The sequence below is a fragment of the Girardinichthys multiradiatus genome, chromosome 23 (genome assembly GCF_021462225.1).
Source record: "Girardinichthys multiradiatus isolate DD_20200921_A chromosome 23, DD_fGirMul_XY1, whole genome shotgun sequence".
NCBI classification, from domain to species: Eukaryota; Metazoa; Chordata; class Actinopteri; order Cyprinodontiformes; family Goodeidae; genus Girardinichthys; species Girardinichthys multiradiatus.
In genome coordinates this window covers 16968362-16989561 of record NC_061815.1, presented here as the reverse complement: position 1 = coordinate 16989561, position 21200 = coordinate 16968362, and the positions used below count along the sequence as shown (strand labels likewise).

The following is a 21200-nucleotide window of genomic DNA, read 5'->3' as shown; positions in this document are numbered from 1 at the left end:
GTCTTCTCAATAGATTCCCCCACCTGAGCTGTTGGCGACAATGTCTTGGTAGGTTTGCTATTACCATTTTCAGATGATGGATTTAACAATGCTCCAGGAGATGTTAGAAACCAGGATATTGTTTTATTATGCAATTCTGCTTTAACCACCCAGAACCTTATCCTTAAACCCAGTAAGGATGGAGCTAAGAAAGTTGTGTAACTTATGGAAGGACTTTATGTATCCATTAGGATGAAAGGGCCGCTCAGAATACTTCCCTCTGATCTTCTCCGTATGTGAGACTGTTCATTAGTGTTGCTTCTTCTTGCCTGAAACAGTAAAAAAATATGTTAAAATACATCCTGATCTCAGTGAATTAATTCTCCTTTTTTTTAACAGACCAGACTGAAATTGCTTGTAAACAGCTAAAGCTCTGCTGAAGCCAGGGGACATTTGTAAAAAGAAGCAACAAAAATGAGCATAACAAGCTTTTAAATTAGAGCCACCATAACTTTGCCTCTGGTTCATATCCACCCATCATAATAGTAATGATGGATGCTTAATGAGTATTATCGCTTACTTGTTTTGTATAAAAATGCTAATTTGGTACAGTGGAACTGAACTGGAGATCTTCCATTATTCCCCAAAATTATCTGCGGATTTTGCAAAGCCGAGTGAGTTTTTTTTTTTTCTGTAACTTTGCTAATTCCTTCAGGGGGAGGCTAATTATGACAAAATGTCCAAACAGTCACAATTCCCAGACCATCTTCCAAAAGCCCTTTCAGCAGCTCTGAGCCACTGTAATCCCTGCCAGAGAAACAGACCGTTGCCCGGGCATCCTCAGTTCTGTCGCTGTGGCAGCTGTAACCGTGGTGAAGAGATTTGGATTGCCAGAACGGACAGGTGTTGCGGGGGTCTTTGAGATCACTTGAGTTGTTTCAGCCCCGACTCAAATGTCGTTGCACATGTGGAGTAGCACTAACAACCCACTCGCACACACAAACACTCACTGTGTTGCTGATCTATTCTGCTATTTGAACTGAGGCTGCCGGGTCTCACTAATGGCCTGTGTCATTCTCATGTCCAATCGGACAAACACGCGTTTATCTTACCAGCTCGGAGCAGGAGGCCTCTGCCACATGGTTACCTTTTTTCTAATTTTTACAAGTATGAGAAATGACTTATGTTCAGTGAAACATGTTAACTCGCTCTAGGGCAGAGTAATGGGACAATGCACGAAAAGTCAAACAAGCTCTCATTACCTTTCATCCAGGCAGAATGCAGAGGACACCTCTGAAATCGGTCCTGCAAAATTGTAATGCACGTTTGTGGAAGGCAGCGGATCAAAAAGCATCCATTTACGAGTGAGAGCATGAGCAGACCATGAAGGAAAGATAGTTCTGTTACTGAGTCAGTGTGGCGAGGCGCAAAATGTCTATTTCAGGGCTGCTTTAAGTAGGGTGACTCACCAGGCTTTTGGAGCACTTCAGGCTGCATATGTGTGTGTGTTTGCATGTGTTTGTGTGTGTGGGCAAGTATTTTTTACGTGATAGCACTGATTATTTTTTTTCTCTCCCTCGTTGTATCTCCGTCACACACACGTGCCTGCCTGGAGGGGGCAGGTCTGTGACAGGTTAGGTGTTTTGGGTCTTGGCCATCTTTTCTCTCTCTCTCTCTCTCTGTCGCTGTTTCAGCTACAAGCAGCAGGCTGGTCTTTGCATGGGTCCAGGCAGGAATTTCAATCTGTTTGGTAAATAGTGAGATAAGTGAGGCCCATCCATCACCTCGGCAGAAAATAGTCCAGGCTACACCACACTAGTGTGAAGAAATTATGTTCTACTGAGGATAGACATACAAGAAAAGAAGGCTATTAACATCAATTTGCTATTTTAAGCCATAGAAGGCTGTGAAGAAAGCAAGAGGTGGCATACAGAGAATGATTTGGAGGAAAAAAAAATGAGATGGAGGGAGAAAAGCAAATGAGAGATGGAAATCACCTCCTGCAGCTAGGAAAATGTCAATGGAACCCCGGGGATGCATTGATTAACCTCTCTGTTCCTCACCTCCTCCACTAAAGCCAAGAGCCACACTAGTGGTGCATAAACATGATTTTAATTGGAAGACTTCAAAACGCCCTGACAAAGATAATAATCTCTTCTCTTTTGTCTGTGTTTTATTCTCTTTTTTCCCTCCACAAATTCCCCCTTTCAGTATTCATGGTATGTTTTGTTTGATTGTTCAGCTCAGTTTAATTCAGTTAAGCTTCTGCATTATGGACCTCCTCCAGACATGTATTGTTTTGATCTAATGATTGTTTTTGGTAAATGCAGGGCAGCAAGTCTACACATCTAAAAATGACTTGCTAATAGTCCGTTTTGGCATTTTAGCTAATTCTGTAACATCTAATCAGCAATGTGGTTTAGCAATATAGCTACGGTAAGTTAAATCATCACATCTTTGGAGTTTAATCACAGGGTCACCAACATTTACCAAATAAATCCATTTTTTATTTCCTTTTCAGAAAGGAATCTAAGGTGGTTTTTAAATTAACAGTTGCCCCTGAATTCATTGTATATTTTTATATATTTATATATATTAATTACATGTATTAATCTTTTAAACATTTTCTCACGTAGATTTGAGAAAAGTCTAATCTTTGATTTATTTATTGTGAAAGTGTTTCAGTGCAGAATTCCTATAAAACAAATGTAACCAAAATATGTTTTTAAGTATATCTTCATTTTTGTTGTTGTTCTAAATGTCTATAAACTTTTAATTAGTAATTAGAACACAACTTTGTCCCCCCCTGGTGTAATGTGTGAGGCATCATTTCTTTTAGGCACTCTATTGTATAATGGGAAAGATGAGAGAACATTGCATTCAGGCAAAATTTAAAAGTTTACCGTATAAGTTAATTTAATAAAAAAATAAATAAACTGCTAATACTATTACTATTGCTGCTAAAATGAAATTGCATATTCCTAAAATGGTTATTATTACTATAATGGTAATTACAGACATTTTTGAGACAATTTATAGTTTTTGTTTTTGTTATTTTGATTTAAATGAACTGAGATCAGGGATGGTTTTTGAAAAGATTTTGGAATGAAAAAAACAGACATACACAGACATGAACATCCTAAAATATAGAATAAACCTATTTTTCTGTTAAGTACTTATTTATTTTCTTTGTGAGTCAAACCTTTGAACTTGACAGGTTAATATGGGGGCTGCACGTTGGCACAGTTGGTAGCACTGTTGCCTTGCAGCAAGAAGGTCCTAGGTTTGACACCCAGCTGGGGGTCTTTCTGCATGGAGTTTGCATGTTCCCCCCAGGCATGCGTGGGTTCTCTCCAGGTACTCCGGCTTCCTCATACAGTTAAGAAACTGGTTAACTGGTTTCTCTAATCAGAGAGAAACCAGTTCACTTGGCCTCAGGTGTGGATGAGTGTGTGCATGGTTGTTTGTCCTGTGTGTGTCTGTGTTGCTCTGCGATGGACTGGTGACCTGTCCAGGGTGTACCCCGCCTCCCGCCCATAGACTCCTGGACATAGATACCAGCTCCCCCGCGACCCACTATGGAAGAAGCAGTTGAAAATGGCTGACTGACTAAATTTGTAGTCATAGAGGAATGTTTTTTGAGAACCAAATCATTTTTTTATATTCCTACATATGTATGTAGTATACAGATGTAGAATGTATTCTATAATGGGATTGAAGTTACATTTTGCAACATACAGCACACAGATTAGCTTTTGTTGTTGTAAACAACTTTATTGAGGTCTTTCATTAAAGGATGAAAAACTCAAACTTCTAAATAAGATGTGCATTGCATGAAAAATATACTCATAGCATCATTAATTTAATTTTAAGAAACAAATTTGATGTGAAAGTAGTTCAAAAAATCTGAGTAAGCAACTAAAATGTGCAGACTTACAGATTTCATTAGGACTGTTTGACCTGGATGAAAATACATTTTTATATGGCTGCTGGAGAGTGCAGATGGTTGTTTAATGTTTAATATACAAGACCTTTAATAATACCAGGGATTTAAATATAATAAACTTTCCTCAAAATCTGTCAAAAATTGAAAGGGGAAATACTGCAGTGCCATGATAAATACTACAAAAAATGACCAAAAGGAAACCCAGTCTTTTTTTCTTTAAGATTTATCTTTGTCAGTGACCTTTCTTAGCTCTTTGTGTTTCTTTGTATTACTCAGCTTACTGTTTATTGTCTCTATCAATTAAAAAACCAAAACAAATTAGCTGCATCATTTAGATTTAATCCTTTTTATTCCTCATTTGTTTGCTGATCTCTAGCATCATTTTTGTACTTTGAAGCATTTGAAAAATAGATTGAAAAGGTCTGTTTCTGTCACTGTCTGTTGTTCAGGAGTTATCTGAGGTCTGTAACTGAAAAAACAGAGAGGGAAATTGTGCCTCCTGCAAGTACAATATTTCAGCTTATTGGAGAATAACCGCTGTGACATCACACAGCAGTGACCCTAAAAGGCTACCTGGAGCCATTACAATTGATTTGGTTAGTTCCTGTTCCTACAAAAATCCTATTGAGAAAATATTTTCATCATAGTTTTAGTCAATGAGATTAACAATGCTGACACATCACTAAGAAGAGTTAAAATTTTAGGAAAAGTACTGTCTATCGGAGGTTTTCTATAAAATCTCCCTTTATCTACTTTTCTTGCTTTTTGTTGTGTCCCTCCCAGTTTGCTCCCAGTTCTCCAAAGGCGTGTATGCCATCATTGGCCTCTACGACAGGAAGACTGTCAACATGCTTATGTCGTTCTGTGGAGCGCTTCACGTCTGCTTCGTCACGCCATCCTTCCCCATCGAGACCGCTAACCAGTTTGTCATCCAGCTGAGGCCTGAACTCCAGGACGCTCTGGTGGGAGTCATCGAGCACTATGGATGGACCAAGTTCGTCTACATGTATAGCTCTGACTCAGGTGGGAAATTTAATCATCTTCAGGTTCTCCTCACACAGTATTGATAAGCTCCAGTCATTACCATAGAAAGTGGCTGTGTGTTAAAACTGTGCACATATATTTATATTATATTGTAGATATGTTTATACTGTTTAATTTGTATTGTATTGCACCGACTACGCCAAAACAAATTCCTTGTATGTCCAAAAACGTACTTGGCAATAAAGCTTTTCTGATTCTGATTCTGATTCCGGGGTGTAGTTAGTTTGAACTCTTGGAGTGTGTGTTATTCTCTGAAATATTTGAGGAGATGGTGCTACATATAACCATGGTGACAGAAGCCATCTCTTCACACAGTCTTAAAAAAAACAACGATGATCTGGACTGACCAACAGATATATTGCACCATGGAACAAAAGAAAAAGCTTTTTATGGATCTGTTCCCAGCGCTTACTTGTGTTTCCATCCTTTTTCTTACAGTAAAATAAAAAACATTAACAGTCAATTAAAGCATTTTAATGACACTCCTGCAAAGGCAGACAAAAATTAGGCCGAGCACCTGCAAGCCTTTTCCTGTATAGCCAAAAGCTTTACCTTATGCTGTGCCATCTGTCCCAGGTGTTGTGGGTTTCAGAGCATGACCGTGAATGGCTCCTGCTGGTTTTTGCAAAAGAAAATAACGCACACTTTACATAAAAGTATTTCTGCATACTATATGTGCATTTAGCTGATGCTGAAGTGTAGTGTAAAGAACTCTTGCCTGTCTGTGTGTTTGACATGTGGGAGAGAAATAAGAAAGTTATTAAAAGCAAGTGATTTCACAGGCATCTGTTGACACTGATGTCTGGCTTTAAGTGTTCCTGAGATTTTTTGGAGTGGCATTTTCCGCAGCCCTTTTATTATCTACTTAAGAAGTGTTGGATTATGTGTTTGTGTGTGCATATTTGTGCAGGGTGACCTCTGTAGATCTGAGTAGTAGGAAGAAGCGGGTAATATCCAAATCAGAGATCCTCAGTTGCCTGGATACTACGCTGCAGTCACCGTTCCTACAGAGTTATTTTAAGCTCTTAAGAAAAATCCTATTTAATTGTAAAGAATTTGTCATGTTTGTTTATATGTTTTCCCGATGGCTCAGTTTGTAAACTTTCACTCTTTATGTATGGTTGATATTTTTGAAAAAAGGTAGCATTGTAATGTGCAAATGATCTTTTTTTCCTTATTTTGCATGTAGAGCTTCTAAAGATATGATAATCTTGAGTACAAATTTATGGTTTAGTGATGATATCATATACATATGTAGATATTTATATCTATATACAGTATATATCAGACATGATGTAGACTTGAGTACTTTATACATTAGTTGTGACGAAACAACTAACAACAGTGAACAGTGAAGTTTGTATCACAAAGTGCTATCTAGTTGCTGGTCAGTCTAAGCTAATGATATAATTCCTGTGTTTGAACTTGAGTGTTTTAGGCTTGACACTGCCTATATTTCTGGCTCTTATTTTGAAGTAAGAAAGAAAGAGTTGCCTCATAAATCCCAGTTCTTCGGTTGGAAACAATGGATACCAAAATCAATGAAGGAGATACTAGCATTGTAAAATTGTTCATGAGGCAGCATTTTGGAAAAAAAAAAAAAATTACAATAAAAAAACAATGGCAGAGTTATGAACATGATTCAGACAGTTTATCTAAATTGTAAATACTGAGATGGACTGTTTATTTTACCAGCCATGATGCTGAGACTTAACAGGTTGTCAATGTTTGTTTTAAATTCAAACAGATGACTTTGTCTCTTTTAACAATAAGAGCAAAAACTGGAGGAGGGGTAGAGCTACTCTAAGCGCCATACAACTTAAATTGAGGTATGGTAGGACAGAACGTTTTTTTGTAAGAAAAAACTGTTTTTTGTTGTGTTTTACATATAGTGAGGTAAAAAAAAAGTCTACCTTCTTGCTAATCTATTGTCCTTGACAGCTATGTTCAAAATATGTAAAACCTAGACTTTAAATAGGGTTTACCTTATTCTTACAATGCTGTCTCATCATACCACTCCTCTTGCGTTTTATTTTTGCATTTCCATTGTTTTGCAAACATCTATGTTACTTGATGAATGAGTGGCTCATCTTTTTTTTTTTTTTAAAGCCAAGAATAGGAAAACAAATTTGATAACCCATTAACCCTATCATAAGTAATATTCAGGAAATGGGTTCCCGAGCTTTTATTTTCTCTTCTCTCAATTGCCAGATGCCCAGGTTTTCATGTAGCGCCTCTGGCTAAAAAGGTGCTTATCACAGCCAGATTCCATTATGATATTATTCTCTTCCAGGATGCCTTTGGAGGACCATTTTTGCCTCTGCTTCTCCTGAGAGGCTCCCTTTTAGGCTGGCTCTGATTTATAGGGATGCATTAGGCACATTTAGAAGCAGGAGATGGTATTTGATGCAAACACAGCTATTGAAAACACAAGAAAAGCAGGGGAGGAATAAAGAAAAGATGAAATAAATAAAGAAATGGACATTGTAATAATGACAATCAAGCCACACTGATAACATAATGAAAATAAGCTTTAGACTCGGAAACAGATGCCTTCAAATATTTGTGTTTAAAAGAATCCAGACTGAAAATCTGAGTAGATGGAAAATGACGCACATATCTACCAGCCTGTTATGATGTTATCTGTTGCTATGGTTTGATGGTTTGTTGATACTCCTTCCATTAATCATTTACATATAAAAACAGTTTTTTGACAAGCCATAGTAATTAGTTAAATTTTCAAAGAAAAACAGAATAAGCTAAACATCATAATGATAGTTGGAAGGTCAGCAGTTATCAGTCTTGATTTTTCTACAGACTATGCATGGTTTGGTGGAAATATTTAACACAGGATCTAAACACATTTTATTTTTGATTTTAAGCAGAAAAGCAACAATGATCCTTATTGCTACAGAAATATTATAAAATACTAAACACAGTTACTTTAAACAATTACTTATTGTTTTGATTTAGATACAAATATGTAAGAAATGGTTAACATAAACAAAGTAAGTAGGTTTTTAAGTTCTTTTCGAGCAACAAATTATCCCTTTTTACCTGTTTGTAGAGTAACACTGGATGTGGAAAAACAAAAATTAGCTGATTTATTAGTCGGAGCATCTGCTCTAAGCAGCGAACTCTGACGTTGTTGTTATTTAGCCATTCAGTAGAGGGGCTTAACACAGCCAGAGGAGACTCCTGTAACAATGGTGTGTCTTCTGGAATCTCATTCGAAATGACAGGAATGATTTTACATTTTTTTCTAAATTTTAACTGGTGACAACCTCTGCACATTTTGAAACAAGCCCATACCTAACACAAACTATGAGAAAAATATTTGAATAGTATACATGCTTTAGTTGGCATTTATAGAATAGGCATGTTCTCAGTTTTATTTGTGATAAAAGGCTTAGTTTTTGGTATGCATGCTATTTATACACCTGCCTTCTGGTTTCTCATATGCAAATAAGTGCACAACATGATCTGCTTGCTAAGTTTAGAGCATCTTGGTGCTTTCAAATGGAGTTCTCAAATACTGGAACATAATCTACACAATATTTAACATGACTAACAACGCAATAAACATTTTAGGGTTTTAGGAAATAAATAAAACTATTGGAAAAAATAAAAAAAAATACAAAAAAGGATAAAAAAAAAAAAAGTAAACTATGCCCTTTTTGATGCTGTTTATGTTGGATGGTACTATGCGTGGTGCTGAACGCTTAAAAAAACACCTGAAATTGACTCCATTCAATGATAGTTGACCCACTGATCTTTTTCACAACAGTGATTAATTATCTCCTGTGTTCCCATGCCTATCATCAGTTATACCGCTACTGTTAAAGCTGACACCACCAAGGGTTGCAATTATTTACTAATTAGCAACAGCGGATTGAAAACTGCACCATCAAAGATGTGGTGCATCTCCATATTGCTTTGCAGGAATGCCTCACCAGGTGCTATATAAAATTTCCTTTCAACATCTTCACATTTTTCTTGCTTTCTCATTTGTCTTTTCTTTTTTTTTTTTTGTTAATGACCTGGTGTCAAAATGGCAGCGGGAATTTCCTAAAGAGCAGCTGCTGTGCATTTTAATAAGGCCAGGCAGCCATCTTTCATGTTCGCCAGTCGCATTTATCATTCTTAATTAGATGAAGTGTGCATTGTTTTTTTTGTTGATAAAACAGAAACTGAATCATCAACCGTGGTAAATTTGTGGCTATAAAAATTATCATTAGGGAAGTAAAATAAACAGAAAAGAAAAAAAATCAAATGCTGGTTTGCAGCTCAACATTTTCTAATTGCTACAATTCATTTAGATTACTGCAGCCAGTTCACTGTAGCTGAAATTACTTTATTTACCCTGTGGAACAACTGTGACTGCCAGCTTGAGAGGAATCTAATCGGTGCTCTGCCAGCAGCAGCACAGAAGTACAACAGTGAGTCAGACTGTAAATCAGAGCTCAAGATCAATGTGTTCCGTAATCGGCTTTTATTTCCTGTCGTACCATAAGCCCTCAGCTCATTGGCCCCTCTGCTTCTCTGTGATGTTCAAGTGTCTCAGCAGCATATCGGCGACAATGTAATTGAGTATCGCCACCTGTAATTGGTGCTTAAAGTCTGGCTGTAAGTGTGCGCGCGGACTGTGATGAAGCTTGGGCCGATTATTTGTTAGCATGAAAGTGGTGATTACTTAGGCCAGCGGCGCGCAAGCTGAAGAAGCACACCTGTGGGTGTCAGAGTGCTTAATGGACTGTCCCGCTCGTTAAACTTTATCACTAAAGCTACAGGGGAGATTCTGATGGATAAGCTTATAAGAAGTATGGGTCTCTGCACAGCTTCTGCTTCGTTCACAAGATGTTTTAATTTGTTTTCAAGCTCATATTATAACTAGCGCAGAATGCAAGCATAATGTGGTTGTAAATTATGGCATGGTCCCTTATGTGACGTAGACATTCATTAATTTCTTTCTGGAGATGAGCACGAGCTAGTCGTTCATCATGTATTGCAGAACTTTTGTTGACACACGCATCAAAAGTAAATTTTTTCAGCAACTGCAGCTTCTAAAACATGTTTTACCTGTCTTATCTTGCTCAGGGCTTTCAGTGCTTCAGAAGGTTCTGGACACGGCGGCAGAGAAGAACTGGCTGGTGACCTCAGTCAATGTGGAGAGCATGACGGGGGCCTCGTTCTTAAAAGTGTTCCAGGATTTGGACAAGCGGAAGGAAGGACAGATTATCATTGATTGTGAGACTGAGAGACTCACTGGCATTCTGAAAGAGGTACAATGATTCACTGTCTCCTTTTATAGGGAATTTAAATAATAAACAAGCACAAAGTTGTGCATGATTGTGAGGTGGAGGAAAATTATACATGGATTTAAAAATGTCTTCCAAATGAAAACCTTGTGGTGTGTTGCTACCAGCTTTTCACATCTAGAATCTGAGACTGTTCCCTATTCTTTTTTCTGCAAAATAGCACAATCAAAGAGCTGGACAAGATGACATATATTGCAGTATTTTAAAAAAATCTATTCTTCATCACTATAATAATGTTCTGCTACAAACAGTAAATCAGACTCTACCCCTTCTTTCAACATCATTATTTCCCATTGTTTTATTTCATGATTAACATTAAACATAATTTTCAACAACTGCTTACTTTGAAAAAAAGTACATTAGACTGACAAACATATAGTATCTGCAAAGATAAGTCATAAGTCATGATTTAAGACAAATATATGATCATGATCTTATACCAAGAATCAAGCCACACTGATGCTAAATAGTAAATAAATCTAAAATTACCACCAACAGGATGATAGGGTGGTAGCAAACAAGTACATATCTGCCTAATTCAGTAACTAAGCCTTTTAAACAAACATCATGTTTTGTTGGGCTCTATGAAAAAGTGGTAAGGAGGAGACCATTGTTCCTTTCCAGGAACAGCCATTCATTTTTATTTTCTCAAGTCAGACAGCCAATCATGAAGTGTAAAATTGCTGCATATTCAGTCCTTCTTATGTAAAAGTAGAAATGCACTGGCTTCAAACGAGATTATAAGCACTAAATTACAGCAGATGACACAGTAAATTTAGCACAGATGAGCTCAAGCTTAGCATCGACACATTAGAGAGGAAGTATTCGAACCGCAGCCTATTAACACATGAAATGTTTTAAAACAGATAGCTGTACTTTTTAGGGTTAAAATAAATACTGCACAAAGCGAAAAATATATATGAGCAGTGCTCCCCCTTTGAGGAAAGCAATGAGAATAAGGTTCATCATCCTTTACACAGTTTATTAGCTCCCAAAGCAGTTTTGATAGAGATGTGCTGAAATCCCCTGCTCAGGATGACTTCTTGCTAAAAGTCTCATATCTTGGGGGCTGGTACCAACAATGGTCTCTTCCACTTTTTCATAGAGGCCAGATTTCAGGAGGGCAAAACTGTTAGTTGCCCTGTTATCAAACTGTCCTACTGTCATGATGCTGTTTATTTGCTAATGCTTTCTAACAAACCTCTGAGGCCTCTACAGAAGATCTGTGTTCATACTGGGATTTAATAGCACACACCTAGAATCTGGAGCTCTAAAGGCAGTTGGCCACACTGGATTTTATTCAACGGTATCAGACTAAAGATTATAATGGACACTATGTTATTAGATTTTACTAGGATTCTTTTCCTTATTTATAATTAATGACATAAAATTCCGAAAGAAACAAACAATAAAGTTCATAGTTGCATTTAGGAAAATGTGAAAAAATGCAAGGGGTATGAATATTTTACAAGTCCCTGTAGAATGGGAAAGAATGGGATGTAAGTGGAAGGTATGAGTTGGTTGATGTTCTGCTCAGGTATATTTTCTTTTGAAGCATTTAGAGCAGGAACTATTCAAAGCACTGCGGTTGCAATTTTAGCTAGCTTTCATTTCTGTGATTGAACCGTCACCCACTCATCCCTAGACTGCTAAAAGAAAACAGATCTTGGCATCGCTATTCACTGTCCACCAAACATAGATTATTCAATCACATTTATTAGCAAAAGATTTTCTGGACAGACCTGTAAAAGTGTGAATGTTTCCAGGTGATGATTGGAGTTAATTTGGGTAGTCCCACAAAACCAAATTCAAAAACCTTTCCAGGAAGAGCCATTTATTTTTATTTTCTCAAGTCAGACAGCCAATCATGAAGTGTAAAATTGCTGCATATTCAGTCCTTCTTATGTGAAAGTAGAATGCACTGGCTTCAAAATGCACTAATCGGTTTTTGCACTGAGTCTGGCATTAATGGTTCTAAAATTCAGGGAACCATTGTGTTACTTTCAGAGTTCACAGTTCTTTCTACCTGGATAAAAAGACTTACTATACATAAACAATTCTTCCCTTTTAAAAGCAATGTTGTTCATTATGCCATTACAGATACATAATGGTGTTCTTTTTCAACTGGGTGCTTCAAAGCATTGGCTAGTGACTCATAGTAACTCAAATGAGTGTTTAGTATGATAAATGTCCTAGCATTATATAATCCATACAGTATTGGGTTACAGTTTAATTACAGTATATTTTGTATTATTATCTCATGACGTGAGCATTGCTTTAATGTCTAATGTACTGAACTACAATTTGTCTCACAACCTCTGTACATTAATATCAGCCATAACTTTATTAGGCAAGTCCTCATTTATCAAAAGGTTTCTTTCCTAAAACAGCATAAATTCCTGCTCAAAATGCTAATTTACTTTGCAAAATTACAAATGTTCACCCTACTTTACTAAAGAACTGCTAATATTTTGCATGCACAGAAAGAAGAAAACACCCCTGCAGATTATGCTTCACAACCAGATGCATGAAAGCATCCACAAAAATAATAAATTTATATCCTGTGATCACAAAAAATGTGTTAAATACTGTATGGATTTGATTCATAAAATTTTTTAGGATTATATATTGTTTGTGTAATTATTCGTAATATAAAAATTCTGTTGGATACAATGTTTAAATGTAGCCTAGAAAGCTATGAAATGAGAGAACAGCCCCATAATACTGAATGAAAGCAGAAACAGAGACAAAACATCTCATTATAATAAGTGGTTAAGTGTTTTGTTTCAAGTATTTATTTTGCATTTATCGACTAAGTTGTTCAGAGAATTCATTACTTTTCTAAAGCTTTAGACAAGCAAATCCATTTGAAGCACTTAAGGTCTTTTGAATGAACATCTTCTTACAAAAAATGTATTTGCCCAACCCAAAAAGTATTGAACAGGGTCACAGAAGTTGCATATTTGGAGCAGAGCAACACAAACCAATTCAAAGGGATCTAATTATTCCTTAGGTCTACAAAGAATAATCTTTAAATGCAGTAAATGCTTTCGGTTAATGGATACTAATAATTCAGTTTTAAAATAATTACTAATGTAAGTTTTAATGTAACAGTATTGAAGTACAAACTGCAATATTTTCCTCTGGTCAGATTTAAGAAGGAAGCCAAATTTTAAATATTCCAGTTATGATCAAGTTGTTTTGCTCGTTTTTTCTTGAATGTTTTTGTATAACAAAAATGCACAAAAACAAATCCAGCACAGAGAACAAAAATATACATATATTGCCTTTTTAAAATACAGTACCTATAGATTTGTAACATTTTTATATAAGGAAGATGAGCTTTTTTTGAGGGCAGTGCCAGCTAGTGTTGAACTGGATGTGTCACCATGATCTTGTGCTGAAGGAAAGCAAACAACCCAGCCTGTATGAAGTGGATCACAGCAGAGTGCAGCAGAAACATCACTGAGTTAGAGTTTTAAATATTATTTCAGGGAAGGACTTTGTCTCTCATCAAATTTGTTGCCATGATTTTAAATGGAACAATAAATGTTTTCAAGATGGAAAGAAAATTATTTGTTTTTTTAAAATGTTGCTAAAACCTTTCCACTTCACTAAATATTTATAAGCCTATGTCAGCATACCTTTCCTTGACTGCAACAGTTGCATTTCAAGAGACTACATTAGATAACAAGATGCGAGTGAAATGAATAAAATCAGTATATAATGTTTGCGGTGTAAGTGTTATCTTAAGGATAAGACTACCGTATTTTCCGCACTATAAGGCGCACCGGATTATAAGGCGCACCTTCAATGAATGGCCTATTTTAGAACTTTTTTCATATATAGGGCGCACCGGATTATAAGGCGCATAGAATAGAAGCTACTGCAGTCAAACGTTTGACTGGGGTTGCGTTATGCATCCACTAGATAGAGCTGTGCTAAAGAGAATGTCAACAAAACAGTCAGATAAGTCAGTCAGTCAAACTTTATTAATACACTACAAACCAGCGTTCTGATAACTCCATTCACTCTCATGGTAAGGTCTCCTCTACATAGAATTCTATTGAATAGAGCCAACCGCACGTGAGGAATGCATTGGAGTCTATGAAGATGAAATCAAACGTTAGTTAAAACGTGAAAGGGAACTTTTCCCTGATTCAGTAAACACGTAAAAGAAACAGTTTGATGCACTAAATCAAACGTTAGTACTGTTAACCTTTCCTGTTTCTGTCCCCTGACCGTAGTCTGATGACACAGGGGAGACGCTTTCTCCAGGGCCGAAGTTACTAGTTTCCTCGGGGTTAACTCCCTCACTCATACGTTGCTGAGTTGAGCATGAAGAAACAGCATCAAAACACTGAGTTGTTGACGAGATTCGGGGTTCTTTTTAATGACTTTGCAGCACGTAAAAACACAGAGCTTACAGACTCATACACCGCTGCTCCGGTCGCCGTCTCTACCCACCCCACACACACAATAATACCGACGTCACTCCTTCACTCTTGATTCTCAGCTACGGCAGGACACAGCGCCACCTCTGTCCGGAGGAGTAATGTCAACATCTTCCATACACACACACGAAACATACACCCCACACACTGAGCTTCTAATCACATATAGTTCAGGCAATTCCTGCAACAGTACATTCAAACGTTATACACACACAAGTGGTGTTGGACTAGGAGTAAGCACAGTACAGGTGTTTACCGCTATTACTTCGGCGACGCCCCTGACTACGGTAGCCGTAATGCTGCAAGCGGTGCGGCTTTGTAGTTTACCAGTCGTACTGAAACATTTTGACAGAGCGCCATGTACAACCAGTATGGATCAACCAATTAACCAATTGATCCATATATAAGGCGCTCCGGATTACAAGGCGCACTGTCATTTTTTGAAAAAATTAAAGGTTTTTAAGTGCGCCTTATAGTGCGGAAAATACGGTACTTCTATTTTGTGTCATCAGCATGAATCAGTCGTCCTTGGATTTGTTGACATGTTGTGTGGCACTTGAATTCTTTTAGGGTGACTTTAGGGTGACTTTAGTCAATCTTATTTATAAGACACCCTATACCAGAGTCTGACTTTAAAAATCAAACCGCAAATGAAGATGCTAAGGACTGTTCCCCTTTGCTGATTGGATAAACCGTTTTCATGGTCAAGAATCCATTTTTTCAAAACCTCATAAAAGTTTAAGTGGTTCCATACTGCCTTTTTCTGGGTGACCTTTATTCAACAAGGTATACTTTATTTTTCTCATTGATATTATTCATATAATTTCGAATTTTTGACTTTTGGCAATTTATTTGTCCTGTTTATTATATTGTCTATAAAAGAAAAGTAGCCATAGTCTCATTCTGTTGACTGAGGCTGCCATGCATAACCGTTATTGATGGCCCAGTGTCTAAAGTTAAGGTTATTGCATCAGGTTTTAGCAGTTTACAGGAGCTGATCCGGTGAAGTTCTCCATTCAGACGGCTGCCATCAATCACTGACATGTGCTCGATGCCTCCACACTGTTGTCCCTGTACATGCAGACAGTGACAAATGCAGATACACACACACACACACTGAAACATACCTCTGTCTGCGTTGGCCTTTAAACTGACTCCTGAGTTCATCTCACACAGTACACAAAAGGTGTTATGATAATGTAACAGAAACTATGCTGAGGACCATTTCTTATGTAAGTAGAACAATGATTTATTTTTATTTTTATGGCCACCTCAAAGAATATTTCCAGTGATAGAAAATCTACCATTAAAGTGTTTTGGTGTACGTTTTCTGACAAGGAGACAAAAATTACCTATTCTGTTGCAAATGAACTCTGAGTGACTTTTCAAATGTGCATGTATAATTAAAAGGCAACTAATGCCCAAACCTTTTCATTTAACAGTCCACTGTGGCAGTATGGTGCCGTGTGCATTGTTACTTGCATGGGCTCCAACTCCCCTCCATCTCTCAAATTTTCCTTGCTTGGGGCCTGGCCACAGGACTCGCTTATGTGCTGGTGCCACCATTAATAACAAATGCCACCTTCTGTCGTGACCTACAGGATCACTAGACACACAACACACACACACACACATACCCAGATTGCACACAAAGCAAAATGTTTGTTATTCTATTTGCTATTTAAGTATTGTATTTCTGCTTGGCCTTCTCTGAAATAACACTTTTTTATAACATTCACATACAAACCAACACTCTGAATTTGAGAATTACTAACCAAGACATTCGCACTCCCATGGTAATACAAATGCCAAAAATGTGTAGTTACACACAATTTGGCTGTTTCATTCATTAATTATTCTCAGGAGTTCACTACTAGCTATTGATGCTGGGTCAAGATTTGTTTAATACTCACAGAGAGAGCTGAAGCTCCATGTTATTCATACCAATGCATCAGATGTTAATTAACTTGTCATGGTTTGTTTGCTGGCATTGTCAGCAAAGGCCAGGTGATGCACATTTTAAGTATTCATGAGTGCTCCCTAAACTCGGTCCCAATGAAGAGCAGGCATGAAGTCCTTTTATCAGTAGACTAAAACTCTGAGAAATAAAAAAAACAAAAAAAAAAAACATATTTAGACCACAAAAAAGAGAAGGCTATAAACTGGAAATGCATAGATTGCCATTTTCTGCTATGAATCAGAAAAAGGCAGACCCAAGATTCAGCCAGACACAGTACTGAAAGTTTAAAAGGTTTATTCAACCACAGGAAAACGTCACACAGGTAACACTCCTCACAGCTTCCAGGAATCACTGCTTTTGTCTTGAGTGGAACTTGAAACCCAGAGGGCGGCAGGCGGTGATCTCCACAGCACAGGTAAGAAGTGACTCCAGGCTGAATAATCCGAGGGCTAGGCTGGCTCAATAATCCAAGGACAGAAACAGGGTCAATGATCGGAACAAGAGGCATCAGGCAAGGGGCAGGCAGAGGCATAAACCAGATGCAGGAAACAAGGTCGACAACCAAAATCCAAATAATCTCTGGGTAATCTCAGTCGTATAGCGACAGGGTTGATGATCTTGGAGATTGGGAAAGGTCCAACAAATCGGGGTCCCAACTTCCGGGATTCTACCCTTAATGGTAGGTCCTTGGCAGAGAGCCAAACTTTCTGCCCCACCTGGTACTTAGGGGCAGGGGTCCGTCTCCGGTTGGCCGTTCTTGACTGAATCAGTGACATTCTGATCATCGACCTCCTGGCCTTTCTCCATATTCTTTGGCACCTTAGGGCATCGTTCATGCTCCTGACCTCATTCTCTGCAGTTTTCTTACCCTTCTCTAGTTCATGAATTGTCTTTCCTGTTTCACTAATATGCTCAGTCAAATCACTTATTTCCTGTTGCAGGTTCTTGTTCTCCCTCTTCAGGGTCTCCAGCTGGCCCAGAGCTTCTTCCAGCTCGACCTGACTCTCTTCATACTTCTGCTTCCACTCTGCAAGAACCTTGTCAAAGTTCCTCTGCTTCTTGCCCAGGTTTACAGCCAGAGCATTAGATCTCTCCACGTCAATCATCAAGACCTCCACTTCACCCTGTAGCCTCTGTTTGGTCTTCTCCAGAGAGGCACATTTCACATTCACGGCCTCGATGGACTCTTCCGCATCCTGAAGACGCTGGTCAAGCTTTTTCTTGGCTTCCTCAAGCTCTTCAGTGCGCTGAATGGCATCAGTTTCATACATGGTTCTCCACTGAGAGCCTCGATGGACTCTTCCGCATCCTGAAGACGCTGGTCAAGCTTTTTCTTGGCTTCCTCAAGCTCTTCAGTGCGCTGAATGGCATCAGTTTCATACATGGTTCTCCACTGAGCCACCTCGCTGTTAGCCTTGGACATAGCATGCTGCAGCTCAGCTTTGGCTTCCTGCTCCTCCTCATACTGCTCTCTGAGCAGATCACAGTCATGACGAGCCGAATGAACAGCATGAGCCAGAGCGTTCTTGGCCTTAATCTTATTAAATACTTCCTTTAGATCATGGTATTCTTGAGGTACGTTGGATACATCCGGATAGGTCTCCTCAACCTCATTCTCCACAATGACCTCTGTAGCAGCAGACAAAAGGCAGTCAGCGGAACATGACTCAGACCAACCCAGAACTTCTTTTCTCTTCCAGTCAATGTGAGGGTTGTGTTTCTGCAACCAGGAGGCCCCTAGGACAACACGAAGTTCAGGTGGATTTATGATCATGAAGGTTACATTCTCTTGATGATTACCTACAACTGTTAAGGTAATCTCCACCGTCCTGAGGTGTGAATTGTTCATGCTGTGACTATCCAAAGCTAGCACATTTCTTGTGTCAGCTGACGGAAAACGTTTTATGCCGTTCTTATTTGCAAATGTTTCGTCCATGAATTCAGTATCTGCTCCTGAATCAATAAACACGGCCCCCTGGAGAGACAAAGAAGAGGTTTGAAAATGAGCAGGAAACAAGAAGGAGGAGGCAGTTAGCTGACTTCGGCTCAGTAGAGACCTCCCTTCCTCAGCTGAGCCTGTCCTTTTTAATGGACACCTGAGTGCTAAATGTCCCTTCTCTCCACAATAAAAACAGAGCTTGAATCTTCTCCGACAATCTTTCTCTTCAGGGGTAATCTTGGTTCTGCCCAATTACATGGGCTCACAATCCTCATTCTCCTCAGTGAGAGGTGACCGACTCCTTCTCTCATGCCAGAGTGCATGACCCTGAGTTAATGAGGAGCAACCCTCCTCATGTCGCTTCCCCCTCCCTCTCTCTGCTAGCCGAATGTCAATGCGAGCAGCCAGGTCCTCGAGTTGTTTCAGGGAAGAGGGGTAGTCACGGGTTGCTAACTCATCCTTGATGTCTGCGTTTAGTCCTTTCATGAATGCATCCATTTCTGCTGCCTCATTCCAACGGCTATCTGCGGCCAACAAATGAAAGTCAATTATATAAGACGAGACAGACTGATCACCCTGTTTGAGGGACAATAATCCTCTTGCGGCTTCACGACTTGGAAGAACAGGGTTAAAAACTTGAATGAGTTCCTTGGAAAAAGTTTCATAGAAGGTACAAGATGCAGACCTGTTCTGCCATTCAGCAGTCCCCCACTGCTTCGACCTTCCTGCCAGCAGAGATATAACAAAAGCCACCTTAGAACGTTCAGTGGGAAAGGATGACAGCTGAAGCTCAAAATTAATTTCACACTGAGTTAGGAAAGCTCGACATTGGTCTGAGTCTCCCCTGAACATCTCAGGCGGAGAGAGGCGTGGCTCCTTTTGTGACGGTGGCGGCTCAGAGACAAGATTGCCAGAACATAATGTGGAAAATATTTCCTCCATGCTGGATCTCAACCGGAAAAGGGTCTCATCAATGTGGGTGCGCCTCTGCTGTGGTGGCAATGGGTCAATTTTTTGGCCAGATTTTTCTGCTATGAATCAGAAAAAGGCGGACCCAAGATTCAGCCAGACACAGTACTGAAAGTTTAAAAGGTTTATTCAGCCACAGGAAAACGTCACACAGGTAACACTCCTCACAGCTTCCAGGAATCACTGCTTTTGTCTTGAGTGGAACTTGAAACCCAGAGGGGAAACCTCAGTGGACGGCAGGCGGTGATCTCCACAGCACAGGTAAGAAGTGACTCCAGGCTGAATAATCCGAGGGCTAGGCTGGCTCAATAATCCAAGGACAGAAACAGGGACAACGATCGGAACAAGAGGCGTCACGCAAGGGGCAGGCCGAGGCATAAACCAGATGCAGGAAACAAGGTCGACAACCAAAATCCAAATAGTCCGACAGGGAGCAGGTAGAGGCATAAATCCAAAAAGCAAGGCAAGGTCAAGAACAATGATCAGACAGGATATCTACTCACACAATGGCTTTCAAAAATCTGGCACCGTCTGCTTGTCAGAGTCAGTATATATCAGGGAAGACACAGGTGCTTGGCATTCCACAGATTGCACTACACTGCAGCAGCCACATGGTGAATCTAATCTGCTGATTGCAGCCAGGGAGACATGGTAGAGCAGACGTGCCAGAATCATAACAGTTTCTTTGGTTAGTTTAGATTTTTTTTGGTTTGGTTAAGCTCAGACTCAGCAATTCTAATATCGGCCTGCTCTGTTTTCTTTGTAGGAGCTGTAACCGGTACCACAAAAATTCGTTTTCAAATTTCTGTGTGGTTCTGGATACTTTAAAAAGAGAATTGGATTTTGGATTGTCAACCCAGCCAAGCTTTAGAGTGGCATGTAGAGTTTTATATAATTTTGTTTTTAACTTAAACATGTTCGAGCAGTTAAAAGGAAAAAATGAAAGTCAAGCTCAGAAAAAAATAGTTGTTTGATTTCTTGTCAAAAGCAATCTTTTTTATGCAACTTCAGGTTGGATTTACCTTTTAATATCAATTTAAGTATCCTATATCATAACACATAGTGCAGAATTTTGTAAAAGAGAATACCTTTACAATTAAAGAATGCTTGAGGGAAATCAGCCATGTTTTTAAACTGAAACTGAACTCTAAAAACAGAAAAATCAAATGAGACACTGTGTGCAAAACAAAGTTTGGAGTGATCTGAACAGTGAATGCAGGATACCCAGAGAAAACTCTTAAAGAAATGGATTGAAACTGAAATGCTCCACAAAACCTTTATATTAAAGATGCAAAGATCAGGCTTTTTATGGCCCGTGCCGATTTGCGGTTTTGTTTGAGGTCTTACTTTTTTTTTCCTAATAGCACATAAATGGCAAAAATATGGTGTAGGTTCTTAGATGGAGGTAATATTTTTCAATCCAACAGAAAATCAAAACAGTTTACAACTTGTTCGCTAAAGCAAATCTCCCTAACCTTTATGTGATTTTTGATGAACTTCCAAAAAGGTAATCAAAGTACATGGTTTTCATTGATGAATTTCTTTTATTTATGTCTTCATTTTGATGAGTTTTGATGCTTTAATCTTGTAT

General features: G+C 38.7%; 1 protein-coding gene across 5 annotated transcripts in view; it reads left to right on the top strand.

Annotated features, from left to right (window-relative positions):
- gria1a (glutamate receptor, ionotropic, AMPA 1a) overlaps positions 1-21200 on the top strand; it is a 140674-nt gene that overhangs the window by 34805 nt on the left and 84669 nt on the right. For all 5 annotated transcript variants that reach the window (XM_047353031.1, XM_047353028.1, XM_047353027.1 and 2 more), the window contains exons 3-4: positions 4709-4948; positions 10067-10251. In XM_047353031.1, the coding sequence (XP_047208987.1) occupies positions 4709-4948; positions 10067-10251 (425 nt within the window). The remainder of the gene's footprint in view (positions 1-4708; positions 4949-10066; positions 10252-21200) is intronic.